This window comes from Poromitra crassiceps (genome assembly GCF_964638095.1).
Source record: "Poromitra crassiceps genome assembly, chromosome: 6".
In the NCBI taxonomy this organism is placed as follows: domain Eukaryota; kingdom Metazoa; phylum Chordata; class Actinopteri; order Beryciformes; family Melamphaidae; genus Poromitra; species Poromitra crassiceps.
Genome location: NC_139627.1, coordinates 13,344,503 through 13,358,903, shown reverse-complemented (window position 1 = coordinate 13,358,903; position 14,401 = coordinate 13,344,503). Strand labels below are relative to the sequence as shown.

Below are 14,401 nucleotides of genomic sequence, written 5' to 3'. Positions count from 1 at the left end.
TCTGCTGTTGGGATAGGCACATTTGTGGTACTGATATTCTGAATACATAAGCTACAGTACAGTATAAATAAGGTTGTACATTGATTTCACTGCGGTGCTGCGGTTTGGTCATTAAATAAAAGGCGAGAGCGAGAGCTTCCCTTATGTCGGTTCAGTCTTATATGTGAATGTTCTTAATTAAGAGGGAGAAAGAATTGACTGAATTCTGTATGCAGAATATATAATGAGACAATATTTTTTATGATCATTGTGAAACCACAGCAGTAAAGAGGATATTAATGTGATGTGTGTAGTTCTTCATAGATCTAGCCTCTTAAAGTGCACCAGATTGATCCATTCTACTTTAAAATGTAAAAAAACTTCTTCCAGGGGGCCATGCCCCCAGACCCTCTCTGCGGACCACCTGCCAAATATCCCCAGCACTTTGCATGAGTGTGTGCCCTGCAAGAAGAGAAACCGCGATCTTTGCAAATATTGAGTTTTGAAATGTGTGTTTCAACATTCTGACCCAGTGATCCTTTGTATCAACATTAAAGGAAGACATTCAGATATTTCTGTAACGTTTGGTTACGTTATGTCGCAACTATTTTACCAGAAATGGGATTGGGCCAAAGAAGCAAATCATTTCTGATCAATGGAGTTTATTTATTACAACTCTACTTTTTTGAGCAAATAATAATTATTACATTTATTTGTTGATTGAACTTCATAGTCTGCACTGTTTGCGTATCCTATTTATTTATTTTATTTTAGCCAATAACGATAGTCACTCCACCCGTGGCTGTACCCCATCTAGCCACAACCCAGGTATGCCTGCCCCCGCGGTTGCCACACGACGCACGTGGTCCTGGGCCGGATTTGGCCTCGTTTTTGCTTGTAAAAGTTACGTGATCATAGATAGTATATACTATGTGATCTGTAATAAACGCAATATTAGTTTTTAAATAATCATTATAATTGTGTGGCCTATGTTTTTCACGTCATGTGATGGAAATTTCCACTCGCCAATTGGCAGCTTTCGGATTGGAAAAAGTGCTTTGATCTGCTGGCTGCCTGGCCGCACTGAAAACATCATCGGAGAAGATGACTTGATCTGCGGGCTGCCTGCATTGGCCGCACTGAAGACTCTTGTGGCGAAACTCAACGTTACTTCTCCAGTTTGGGGGCATTTCGGCTTTCTGCACGATGAAGATGGAAAGCCAAAGAGTTTGGATGAGGCTGTGTGCCGCGTTTGTGGCAAGAAAATCAATTCCATGCGAGGAAACACGACAAATAACGGCTCAGGAGGATATACGAGATGAATAAATGCATCCAAAACCTTTATCTAAGGACAATTATTACTCTACTTTATAACTTTTTTTTGCGGTTACCGCGACGGTTTGATTTGCTCCGGTTTTGATTTGGTGGTATGGAAAAAGTAACTGTCATGACAGCCCTAGTGTGTGTGCATCAGTGTGTGTGTGTGTGCGTGTGCGTGTGAGGAAAGAGTGTAGGATGTCTACTGCATCTTAAGTCTGTGATTCAGGCCCAGAAGGATCAGTGAGTCCAGTGTCTATCCAGTCACTTTCACACTAGTGTGACTCAACAGAACCAGTGTCTGTCCAGTCACTTTCACACTAGTGTGACTCAACAGAAGCAGTGTCTGTCCAGTCACTTTCACACTAGTGTAACTCAACAGAAGCAGTGTCTGTCCAGTCACTTTCACACTAGTGTGACTCAACAGAAGCAGTGTCTCTCCAGTCACTTTCACACTAGTGTGACTCAACAGAAGCAGTGTCTGTCCAGTCACTTTCACACTAGTGTGACTCCACAGCCAGTGTCTGTCCAGTCACTTTCACACTAGTCTGACTCAACAGAAGCAGTGTCTGTCCAGTCACTTTCACACTAGTCTGACTCAACAGAAGCAGTGTCTCTCCAGTCACTTTCACACTAGTGTGACTCAACAGAAGCAGTGTCTGTCCAGTCACTTTCACACTAGTCTGACTCAACAGAACCAGTGTCTGTCCAGTCACTTTCACACTAGTGTGACTCAACAGAAGCAGTGTGTGTCCAGTCACTTTCACACTAGTGTGACTCAACAGAAGCAGTGTCTGTCCAGTCACTTTCACACTAGTGTGACTCAACAGAAGCAGGCTGCGGGTATAAGCTCTGCCATTGGTGCCGTCCATTTCAGTTGGAATTCTCCTCCCCTAAATGTTTTCATTTCCATGTTTTCAACGTCTGAGCAACCTACACGCTGAGAATGGAAAGATAGGCTCCCTCCCTCTCATACTGTCATATGGTGGTAACATCTGAGGTGGTACTTGGTGTAAAAAGAGTGTCCCCCCCCCCCCCATACCAGAATGATAGTGGGTTGGGTAATACCTTTCTCCAGCACTGGCACAGCACTAACGTGGAGATAGGTTTTCCTAAGCAAGACTACTTGGACACGATGGGCAGCAGGTCTCCTTTGGCCTTCATGGACTTGATCCTGGCCCTGATGCTGTCGTCCATGGCGGAGCGGCAGCGGTGGGAGTAGTGAGCCAGCGTCTCCTCCTTCTCGTCCCAGGGCGGCAGGGCGTGGAACACCTCGGGCGCGGCCAGGCTGAGCTCGGCGATGGCCGCCGTGCGGGAGATGGTGTTACGGTCCACGCCCACGCGGTCAAACGCCACCTTCATGGAGACGCTGCGGCGGAACTCCTGCAGGGCGGCCATGTAGCGCGCGATCACCCCCACCACGTTCTTCACTGGAGAGACAGAGAGAGAGAGAGAGAAAGAGGACAGAAAGAAAGAAAGAGAATGACTGTAAATGATATATCATAATATACTATACCTATTTATACATCAAAAGTACCGCTTATAAACATTTTTGCTTTACCCAGGAAAGCAGCATGGGTTGATCGTCTTTTAAACTTTTACATCGCATCTCAACCCGTTCAGGTGCTTCCCCGCTCTCTTCCCCCTCTCTCCTCCCTGAGTTTGCTCACACGGCTGCCCAGCGTCAGGCCAGCCAAAACAAAATGGAAACCTCCGGTTCAAACTTTCAAAAATAATGTAATTTAAACAAAAGTAAATGATGCACATTGGAGGAGGAAAAGGTATTTCGACGAACAAAGCAGCAAACCTTGTATCAAAATACTGGTTGTGATTAAGAGAGCATATGGAGTGAAACTGTGGCTGTAACGCATTACTCGAAAATTATGTTCAGGTTACTACAATAAGGGTTTTATTTTGAAAGCCCTGAAGCGGATGACCGACTTACATTCTGGCTGACCTGACGCCTGACGCTCGTACACTAAATAGGGGAGAGACACTTTTTTCTGTCTGCATATTCCGTCATTTGGGTTCCATTGGACACAATGTAAAGTCATTTTAAAGTAATTAACCACTGTGAAAGTCGAATTTCAGCCTGTGGGAATCACTGAATAATCACTGACTCGCGCCAGAAAAAGGGCGGCAAATACATTAAATCGAGAGCAGAAGAAGACGACGGTGCAGAAAATAACGCTTTGTAACACCTTGTGCAATTTATCACGTGCCGTTCACAGCTGATGCGTTAATCACCTGGGTCGCTTCGAGGGTCGCTCTATTGGCTAAACTGAACGGTAACTCCTAGACCGAAGAAAAAGACAGTCGTTTGTGCATATTAGTGGCTTTGTTGGCCAATCAAAAGGGGGCTCTAGAAATATCACGTGCTTCTAGCGTGCCTCGCTGCCTCACACGCTTAGTTCCTGAGAAGTTCATATTTTGGAGGTTTTCACCAAACAGTGACAATGAAATCAAATGTCTGGTATTTAACACTAGCACATAAACTGTGATTGTGTGTGTGCGTGTGTGTGTGTGTGTGTGTGTGTGTGTGTGTGTGTGTGTGTGCGTGCGTGTGCGTGTGTGTGTGTGTGTGCGCGTGCGTGTGTGTGCGTGCGTGTGTGTGTGCGTGTGTGTGCATGTGTGTGTGTGTGTGTGCGTGCGTGTGCGTGTGTGTGTGTGTGTGTGTGTGTGCATGTGCGTGTGTGTTTGTGTGTGTGTCAGGGTTGGGGGCTATTCATGAACTGAACTGAGAATGCATGGTAAATTCCAATTCAGTTCCTGCAGTTGGAGTTGGAATGTGAATTGAAATTGGAATGACCAAAAACAGAATTGAATTCCACGACATTCCACTTCAAGTGAAAGACATAATCCCATCATGTATGGATATAATATGGATTATGATCAAATTCCAGTTTGGTGTGTGTGTGTGTGGGGGGGGGGGGGGGGGGGGGACATGAAACTTCACAGAATTTTACTGAATTAAATTCAACTTCCAGAAATTCCTAATCAGTTCCAATTCCAATTCCTCAATTGTGTGTGTGTGTGTGTGTGTGTGTGTGTGTGCGTGTGCGTGTGTGCGCGTGTGTGTGTGCGTGTGCGTGCGTGCGCTCACTCACTCCTGACGCGCGTGTTCTCTCCGTCCCGGCTCCTCTTGCTCTTCAGCGTGCGGTGGCGCTCCACAGGGTGAAGCTCCGCCTCCTCAAACGAGTCAAACAGCGCTGGCGAATCGAGTCCCGCCGCGTCATCAGGAAAAGCCATGTGGGAACTTCCTGGTTCCATTTGATTGGAGGATTGAGGCCGCCTCTTCTCTGAAAGGACGTGGTGATTAGGAAAAAGGGCGAACACTACAGGTTTGGTGAGGTTCGTGCCCCAAAAAAGAATACAATTTAAATAGGAAATGAAAGAGCCAGATCACGTCATATCACTCTGCAGACAGGAAGTCTGCTCCATCATCTCATAAAAAGACATGAAAATAGCACAAACACTGAAACACAGATTGATATGATGTGGACATGAATTTAATTCTGTGACATGACATTTTCAGCTGAAGGTTGGCTAATGGTGAAGCTACACAAACCAAAGCCAAGATGGCAAAACAACGGTTCACGATTTGTATTTATTATTATTAGTAGTAGTAGTAGTAGTGGTATTATTATTATTGCTATTATTGTTATTATAACAAATCTTGGGGTTCTGTCTGAGTTCACAGTAATTTTTGTTTTTTAATGGTAAATTCATCTATTCGCAGACAAATCAAATGTAAATTTGGGACTTTTAAATGAACTAGACTGAAACGATGCTGTATGCTAGAATAGGTTAGAAAAACAACATAAATACAGGAGAGTCAGACGCCCCAAAAATTTAAGCCCCGCCCCCTCCAGTGTATTTGGTCATTTTTAAGACATGTCATGTGTTGCTGAGTCATGACTTGGTCTGTTGATTGGCCACAGTGTTAAAGTCGAACTGAACCCGTTCGTCACGTGCATAATGAGTCCGTTTCAGACTGAAAACATATTTGTCTAAGATGACAGGTTGAGAGGCGGGTCATAGTATCATGTCGATGATTTTATTTGATAATTCTGGGGACTGGATTGGGCTTTGGCCAATCCTGGCGTTCTTCCGCCTCCAAATCGAGTGGGATTCAGTGTGTTGTGGCCGGTTGTGGCGCTCCCCTCGGGAAGAGCCTTTTGACGGGAGGTTAGTGGCTGAGTGGAGCTCAGCGAGCCGCAGGCAGCCAGCTGCCTTCGTGTTGCCGAGCGGAGAGTGCAGCACGTCTGCCTGGAATCTCCGAAGTGCGACCCCTGACAACCAAGCTCTCAGATGCGCGCGCCATTATCGCTGCTGTAAATACGATATCCCTGGAATGCGCGTTTTAACGAGCCAGTTACATTTCTTTGCATTCTTAGAGATTATAGTTTTTGTTTTTTGTTCATGTTTCTAACAATTGGCCAAGTTAGTAGTTAGTTTATGGGATAGGAATTCTGCCAGATGACAGGCACTAGGTGCCATTTTCTACTTAATTTGGAAGAGAAAATTATCCTGAAATGAAGATTTGATTGACAGCTGCATGTCATGATATGATTGGTTGAAATGGGGTAGAAATTTGATAGTACTAGGTGACCTCAGCAAACTGTAGATTACCGTTATCAATGAAATCTTGAAAAATGAACTTTTGATGTGAAAAAGTGTGAAAAACTAAAGAAATTAGATTGTTGTGATTTTCTTTGCATACATTATTAAGCCTGATAGGTGCACTGCATACCCAGGTATTTGAACTAAAAGAAAAGAAAAGTCATTTTTGGGTTCAGCTCGACTTTAAAATGTTTGTTTAAGAAAAGTTTTCCATAAACACGGAATCGTTTCAAGAAATGTGTGTATCCACATGAAACCACTGAAACCGCTGTAGTATATATGCCAGGCCGGTAAGTGGCGCCGTAACGCTGCCACAAAGTACACCAAAAACAGAGAATAAGACAATCTCGTCAATAATGGCATTCAACCACTAGGGGCGCACATAGTCTACAATGTGTATCTCACTGTAGCGAGCAGCTTAAACCCTTGGCTTTGCGGGGAGGTTTGCCATGTCGATGAATAAAATGATTAAACCTACAGTATACAGGCAAATGCAGAGCTGTTCAGCAGGGCTGATGGTCTCCCTGCAGCCTACAATACAGAACGTTAACTATCGGTGACGTTCCTGATACCAGCCACTTCCATGATCTTTAGACATGTTGCAAACACATCCCAGCGTATTGGCCACTCATGCACATCACAGCACAGGCTAAATGATGCAACACAAATATACATTATATAAAGTCATGGCATAAATGTGTTTTTATTAAAAAAGTGGCGCCAAGTAAGCTAAGGTCTTGTTGGAGTGGACGTCACAATGTCACAGTGCAACCGTGTGGTCGTCAAACCTCTCACTTCACTATATACGTTGTATTTGCGAGGGCTAGAGCATCCCGAGTATGTGTGCTACACTCAGGGTTTACATTTCATTTAATTTAATTTTGTCCAATATTCAAATATTCTAGAATTGCATGTTGTATTAAAAATAAATATGATTTCTATCTAACATGTTTAGCCTGATTTTGTTTGTGTTATTGTAAAAATGTAGCCGCCGCTAAGCCTTCTGGGAAATATCCGATGAAGGGAGGGGAGGGGTGGATGGGAAGAGGCAGCTGTGGAGAGGCTCAGTAGCTGTTGCTGGCGGAGAGAGGTGGGGCTATGGCGTCATCGGTTCAGGAAAGATGCGTATGGGTTGTAAACACGGAAATGCAAGGGTGGCGTCTTCAGATTTGTTCACTCTGGGACCCGGTTTCAAAAATTTGCGTATTCTCCCAGAACGTATACTCCCAGAATGCTGGTTCCATCTGGACGAGACGTCCATATGAGAAAAAACTTTAGCGGATACACCTAAACTCGTCTCCGTGTGGACATGGCCTAAGTGTCAAACGTGTCAAAATAAGGGTATTTGTTGACAAAGACCCTTATTTTGTGCTCAAAGTGCAAAAACTACACTGGTGATAACATCAGACACAGTAATGGTCTGGCGACTGACGTATGATAGACAGATATTAATACAGTATACAGTAAACAGCTAGCGTTAACCTCTGGTGTTAGCTAGCTGTTAGTCGTTAGCTACATTTAAGCGTTCGCCAGGCTCAAAGCGCCGCCGATAACTCGACTCAAACTGTTAAGCAGTTCAAGTCACGCTCTTTCCATAAAGCCCACCAGCTTTGATATCTGTTGGCCGGTTGTTGACATTATAACAATATTGTGGCTTCTAAACTGACGGTTTTTACAGAGATGGGGGCGAGACGGTCATGGCGGCATAACTGTTTTCGGTATTTCCGCTGTGGGGGCAGACAAATTTTTATTTGAAAAATAGACTCTGGGACAGCCCTATCTTTTTTTGGGACAGCCCTTATCTATTTTTCCCGGCTTCCTGTACAGCGCGCCTCTCCTGCCACCGTCACCTCCTTTTCGGCTATTCGCTAATAACGTTAACGCATAAACACACCGCATAGAAGACGTCAACTCGTCACACAACAACAGTGGGAAATGACTGGAGGTGTAGTTGTTGTGACGAGTAGTATCGCCAAAGTCGCGGCGCGAGTTGCTATTCAGACTGTAAACAGTGGAGCACGGACGCGGAAAAGGAAGTGACGGTGGCAGGAGAGGCGCGCTGTACAGGAAGCTGGGAAAAACAGTAGGGCTGTCCCAAAGTCTATTTTTCTAATAAAAATAGAGTCTGGGTTCCCAGATTGATGAAGACAAGACGTGAAGCTGTTCTGCCTTTTTTTTTTTTTTACAACCGCGCAGCAGTCTCAGTCATGATACTGACCTAAGGATATGGACAGAGCTATGATGCTATCCCATTGTTTTTGGTCTCCCTTTTGGAATTGATTCGTTGGCCGTCGCCATCTTGATTTTTCGTCAGCAGAGTGCGAGGGAACGGGTTGAGTCCGTGCTGCGGCTCACGTGAGACGGGGGTTTCCCAGAGCCGCAGCTCCGCCTGCTATTGGTCCGTGATCGGCATGTGGCTCGATCACTGGACCGGCGATCTGTCAATCACCCCCTTTTCTATCGTCTATTTTACTCCAAACGGGCGAGTTATATAAAAAACGATCCCCCCACAGTTGTTATGAAAAGGTGAAATTAGCTATATAGACCGAAACCGTGTTTTGCCCCCCGTGTGTTGCTTTAAAGAGCAACTTGGGTTGACAACTTTGACCCAAGCAACTTGGGTCAAATGAAATGGATTTGGTTGGTTCAATGCACCATGAACCCATTAGGAAAGTGTTTACTGAAGCCATAAATCAAGTGAGAAGCGGCCATTTTCCCATTCACTTCCATGTAATCGGACTTCTTTTTGGAGTCAGCGGAGTCGCCCCCTGCAGGCCATTTGAAAGAATGTAGATTTAAGTTACTTCCACATTGGCTTCACAAACGGAGCTAGGAGCTAGCCCACTAACATAGTAACACAGGATGGCATAGATGGGCCGCATAGTCACCGATACCCAAACTAGCTATTTGAGTCAATGTCGGACCGATATCCCATAACGATATGGGATCAGTGCATCCCTAATCCTAAGTGATGATTTGTTTTGCTTCCATATGCAGCAAATAGCCTAAACTGTATCATTTTGCAGCCATCGTGTGTTTCTGTCTTTGACAGTCTGGACATCAGACTGTGTACCTGGCCGGAGCTGGTCCTGGAGGAAGTCACAGATGAGTTGGGCCTTCTTGGTGAGCTCGTGTTGCAGCAGCTCTTTGTCCTGCCTCAGTCCGGAGACCGTCTGGCTCAGCTGCTGCGAGAGGCTCCGCTCCGCCTGGAGGAGCGACCGCAGGCGCTCCAGCTCGCTCTCACCACCTGCTGCTACACGCAAGCACACACGCAAGCGCAAGCACGCGCACGCACGCAAACACACGCACACACACACGCACACACGCACACACACACACACACACGAGCGCGCACAGGCAGAAATAAACATTTTTTTTAGATGTCATTTTTTGCCACCTTGAGTGGTTTTTAGGAGCATTAGGGCATATTTTATGATCAACATTTCCGGAATATCGACTCCAGCTCCCGTTCACACACGACCCCAACAGCCTGGAAGATTTTCTGGGTGAAACTGCATGTGTGTGTGGGCGGGACTAAAGAATCCACAGAGTTTACACATCAACATTTTTCTCAGAATAGCTGCTGAAAAACAGGCGTAACCACAGTGCAGTACCTGCAGTCTGCTCGCTGGTCTCTGCCGCGGAGCTGCGTCTTGCGTCCTGCTCTGCGGTCCCTGTGGTGCGGCCGCCTCCTCCTAGCAGCTCCACCTCAGGGTCCATTAACCCCTCGCAGCCCAGCTCCTCTTTTGCCTGATCCCCGAGGGCGGCGAGCGCCTGCGGGCAGGGTAGGCGGGGCTTGCCGGGGGTCAGTGGCGTGTGTGTCAGTCGAGAGTGTGCGTTTAGCACCTGGCAAGCCTGCAAAGGATCGGCGGCATCTGTCTCTGCTAGCTCGCCGCTAGCCACATTAGCCACGGTGTAGTAATCCTCCGCCGAGGCCGTTTCCTGTTTGATCCTCTTCTCCGGCCCGCCTCCTGAACCCGGCACCCCCGCTCTCTTCCTGGATGGGCGGGGCTCATAGTCGGCGTCCTCGTCCGTGGCCGACGAATCGCATCCGGCCATGTCAAACAGTCGGCTGCTGAACTCCTCCCCCTCCGACGCTGGTTCGCTGCAGGACAGGTCACATGATGTCCTCGCTGCCACCTGGATAGGAGAGGAGGGAGAACAGATGAGGAATAAGAAGCACTACGCAATCAGTTGACTGGTTTTTCTAAAACTTCAAGGGATGCTGCACTGTGTTCCAGTGTCTTAAAGGGACACACCACTTTTTGGGAAGTTTAGCTCATTTGCCACATCCCCCCAACATAACCAAGATACACCATGCCTTACCGGCACTGTCCGCTCAGTTTACAGTGAGCTACAGTCATGAAGTTAGTAATTATCGCCATAGAATGGAGGCTAATCGTACAGCTGTTAAAAATCTGCCAAAACACACATCTCATGGTGACAAAATACATGTTGTGCTTCGGGTACTCACCACACGATGAAATGTTAATCCAAAATGCACACAATCTGTCTTTTTGGAAGGAAAAGAGGTCGGCGGCCATGTTTGGATAGTAGTGCTAGCTACCTCTTTTCCTTCCAAAAAGACCAGTTATGAGCATTTTGGATTAATATTTCATCGTGCTTCTACAAGTAAAAAAAAAACTACCCACAATTCCCCTCGGGTCTTTATTTTACCTTATTGGACGGACGACCTCCGGTGAACCTCTCGTGGGCCTGGCTGCTGTTGGTTGATGCGGAGGCGAGGGGCCAGTGGTAGGCGTGTCCGGCGGGGCAGCCCCACACGGCCGTGGTGCAGCCCGGGGAGAGGTGCTGCAGGCTGGGGATCAGGCTGCAGATGGTGCCGTGGCTGTGGGCCCAGCGCACCAGCTTACACAGACCGTCTGAGGTGGTCTGGACCGGGTCCAACATCATCACACACTACCTGAGGGGGAGAAAGTGCCTAACTGATATGGAGACCAGAGTAAAGTCAAGTCCAAATCCTGGACTGATCTTCAGGACTTGTGACTCGACGTGGACTTGAGCACTGAGGACTTGGACTCAAACATTTGTGCATTCGGACTCGGAAGTTGGAGACGAGGACTTTGATAAAGACTTTTTTTCCCCCTTTTTCGTTGGTTGTAATAGTTAGGCCCTAATCATTTGGTATAGCGTAGGATATTGATGCTATATTAATACTGTGAAATTATTCCATTTGGTGCAAGGGCAGCCTGAAGTTCACACTTCACAGCCACTGTTGGTTTTTGAAGGCGGGTTGAAATTGAATGAGTGAAGGGGGTACGGTGGTGCAGTGGAAAGCGCTGTCGCCTCACAGCTCGAAGGTCCTGGGTTCGATTCCCACCTGAGATGCTGTGAACGCTGAAGGAATGCGTGCCCGTCCGCATGTCCTCGAGTGCCCACCGCCCGGGTGGGGTCGTCAAAAGGGCCTTTCTGTGTGGAATTTGCATGTTCTCCCCGTGCCTCCCGGGGGTTAGTTTCCTTCATATAGGAACCCCCTTCACCAAAACATGCAATATCCTGGTTGCTGATGTGGTGCCTCCTCTGGTCGTTAAGGGCGCCTGTTCGGAGGGAGGGGAACTGGTTGGAATAGCGTGAACCTCCCACGTGCTATGTCCTACCGGTGAAGCTTCCTCTGTCAGGTGAAAAGAAGCGGCTGGCTAACTGCCCATGTCTCGGAGGAAGCATGGAGCCAGTTTCGGCTCTCCCCAGATCGGCAGAGGATGGAGCAGCAACCAGGATAAATAAATTAAAATTAGCACTAATGGGGGATAAAAATGGAATACAAAATCGGGGGAAAAAAAGAAAAAAAAAGAAATTGAATGAGTGACAGGTCGTAGCATTGATATGAGACCGGTTTGAAAAATGGGCTGCACCTCCCGTGTTGTCTGATCGCAAAGTCGTTACTGATTGGAGAGGACTGAAGCCATCACTGGCATCTGACTGGCCAAGTGAACGGTTCCCTCCCATAACCAGCCCTCTGAGGGAAAGTGTCCCAGACCCAGAGAGAGCTCTGCAGCATGCAGTAACGTAGTGTATCAGACCCAGAGAGAGCTCTGCAGCATGCAGTAACATAGTGTATCAGACCCAGAGAGAGCTCTGCAGCATGCAGTAACGTAGTGTATCAGACCCAGAGAGAGATCTGCAGCATGCAGTAACGTAGTGTATCAGACCCAGAGAGAGATCTTCAGCATGCAGTAACGTAGTGTATCAGACCCAGAGAGAGATCTGCAGCATGCAGTAACATAGTGTATCAGACCCAGAGAGAGATCTGCAGCATGCAGTAACGTAGTGTATCAGACCCAGATAGAGATCTGCAGCATGCAGTAACGTAGTGTATCAGACCCAGAGAGAGCTCTGCAGCATGCAGTAACGTAGTGTATCAGATTCAGCGTAAGAACTCTCATTGGTCTGGCGTCGAGACTAGGCTACCTACGACAGCTGAAAGAGAGAGCAGTAGGCTATTTGATACTCAGCCAGGCTGCCTAAGACAGCTGAAACAGAGCTGTAGGCTATTTGACACACAGGCAGGCTGTCTATGACAGCTGAAACAGAGCAGTATTTGGCAGACAGCAGGCTGTCTATGACAGCTGAAACAGAGCAGTATTTGGCAGACAGCAGGCTGCCTAAAGGTGCTCTTATGCTCGAGCAAAGCTCCGTGGGGGTGGGGCCCCGCGAGTCTCCGTAGTCTCCGTGCAGACCTCGCGCTGGGGCAGATGCCATTATACTCAGAAAGTGATCAGCATGTATTGTACAATGGTGAGAACAGCCAGTGAAAAGTCGCAATGAAACGCTGTGCAGTACTGAGTGCGCTTTCACTCTCAAACGACCGCACATCAGCACATGAAGGACTCACCAAACTTGTTTTTACTGAAAGCCGTTTTTACTACAGCCCTGATAGCCTACTACTCTGTGCTGCTTTTAATCTCTCTCAATAATGCTCTCAACACAACACATTTACTTGGTGAAATGACTAAAAACGAACAGTTGCAAATCTAAGTTTATAGCCTACCACATGGGTCAAGAAATGTGGCGAAAACACAGCTCAGTGTTCAGGGCTCAATGGTTCAAGTACGGCCATGTTTGGAGAGAAGCTCGCGCTGTTAGAAAAAAAATCAGGCAGAACGCGAGCGGCCGCTGGAGCTAGCGCTTAACCACGCCCAACAAATTTACATCATATGACGCGCCCGCCCCTCGCTCCACCCACGCGCCCTTCACGGCAGGGTGAGCATAATTCAGCCTTAAGACAGCTGAAACAGAGCAGTATTTGGCAGACAGCAGGCTGCCTATGACAGCTGAAACAGAGCAGTATTTGGCAGACAGCAGGCTGTCTATGACAGCTGAAACAGAGCAGTATTTGGCAGACAGCAGGCTGCCTAAGACAGCTGAAACAGAGCAGTATTTGGCAGACAGCAGGCTGTCTATGACAGCTGAAACAGAGCAGTATTTGGCAGACAGCAGGCTGTCTATGACAGCTGAAACAGAGCAGTATTTGGCAGACAGCAGGCTGCCTAAGACAGCTGAAACAGAGCAGTATTTGGCAGACAGCAGGCTGTCTATGACAGCTGAAACAGAGCAGTATTTGGTAGACAGCAGGCTGTCTATGACAGCTGAAACAGAGCAGTATTTGGCAGACAGCAGGCTGTCTATGACAGCTGAAACAGAGCAGTATTTGGCAGACAGCAGGCTGCCTAAGACAGCTGAAACAGAGCAGTATTTGGCAGACAGCAGGCTGTCTAAGACAGCTGAAACAGAGCAGTATTTGGCAGACAGCAGGCTGTCTATGACAGCTGAAACAGAGCAGTATTTGGCAGACAGCAGGCTGCCTAAGACAGCTGAAACAGAGCAGTATTTGGCAGACAGCAGGCTGCCTATGACAGCTGAAACAGAGCAGTATTTGGCAGACAGCAGGCTGCCTAAGACAGCTGAAACAGAGCAGTATTTGGCAGACAGCAGGCTGCCTATGACAGCTGAAACAGAGCAGTATTTGGCAGACAGCAGGCTGCCTAAGACAGCTGAAACAGAGCAGTATTTGGCAGACAGCAGGCTGTCTAAGACAGCTGAAACAGAGCAGTATTTGGCAGACAGCAGGCTGTCTATGACAGCTGAAACAGAGCAGTATTTGGCAGACAGCAGGCTGCCTAAGACAGCTGAAACAGAGCAGTATTTGGCAGACAGCAGGCTGCCTATGACAGCTGAAACAGAGCAGTATTTGGCAGACAGCAGGCTGCCTAAGACAGCTGAAACAGAGCAGTATTTGGCAGACAGCAGGCTGCCTATGACAGCTGAAACAGAGCAGTATTTGGCAGACAGCAGGCTGTCTATGACAGCTGAAACAGAGCAGTATTTGGCAGACAGCAGGCTGCCTAAGACAGCTGAAACAGAGCAGTATTTGGCAGACAGCAGGCTGCCTATGACAGCTGAAACAGAGCAGTATTTGGCAGACAGCAGGCTGTCTATGACAGCTGAAACAGAGCAGTATTTG

The 14,401-nt window shown here is 47.4% G+C and overlaps 1 protein-coding gene across 1 annotated transcript in view; it reads right to left on the bottom strand.

Annotated features, from left to right (window-relative positions):
• Positions 1 to 1,118: 1,118 nt before the first annotated feature.
• The window catches only part of kiaa1958 (KIAA1958 ortholog), a 14,244-nt gene continuing 961 nt past the window's right edge, over positions 1,119 to 14,401 (bottom strand). Inside the window, exons 3-7 of the mRNA XM_083638831.1 lie at positions 10,597 to 10,843; positions 9,534 to 10,059; positions 8,993 to 9,172; positions 4,404 to 4,595; positions 1,119 to 2,726 (exon numbers count right to left, since the gene is read on the bottom strand). Of these exons, the coding sequence (XP_083494957.1) occupies positions 2,419 to 2,726; positions 4,404 to 4,595; positions 8,993 to 9,172; positions 9,534 to 10,059; positions 10,597 to 10,833 (1,443 nt within the window). The 5' untranslated portion in view covers positions 10,834 to 10,843 and the 3' untranslated portion in view covers positions 1,119 to 2,418. The remainder of the gene's footprint in view (positions 2,727 to 4,403; positions 4,596 to 8,992; positions 9,173 to 9,533; positions 10,060 to 10,596; positions 10,844 to 14,401) is intronic.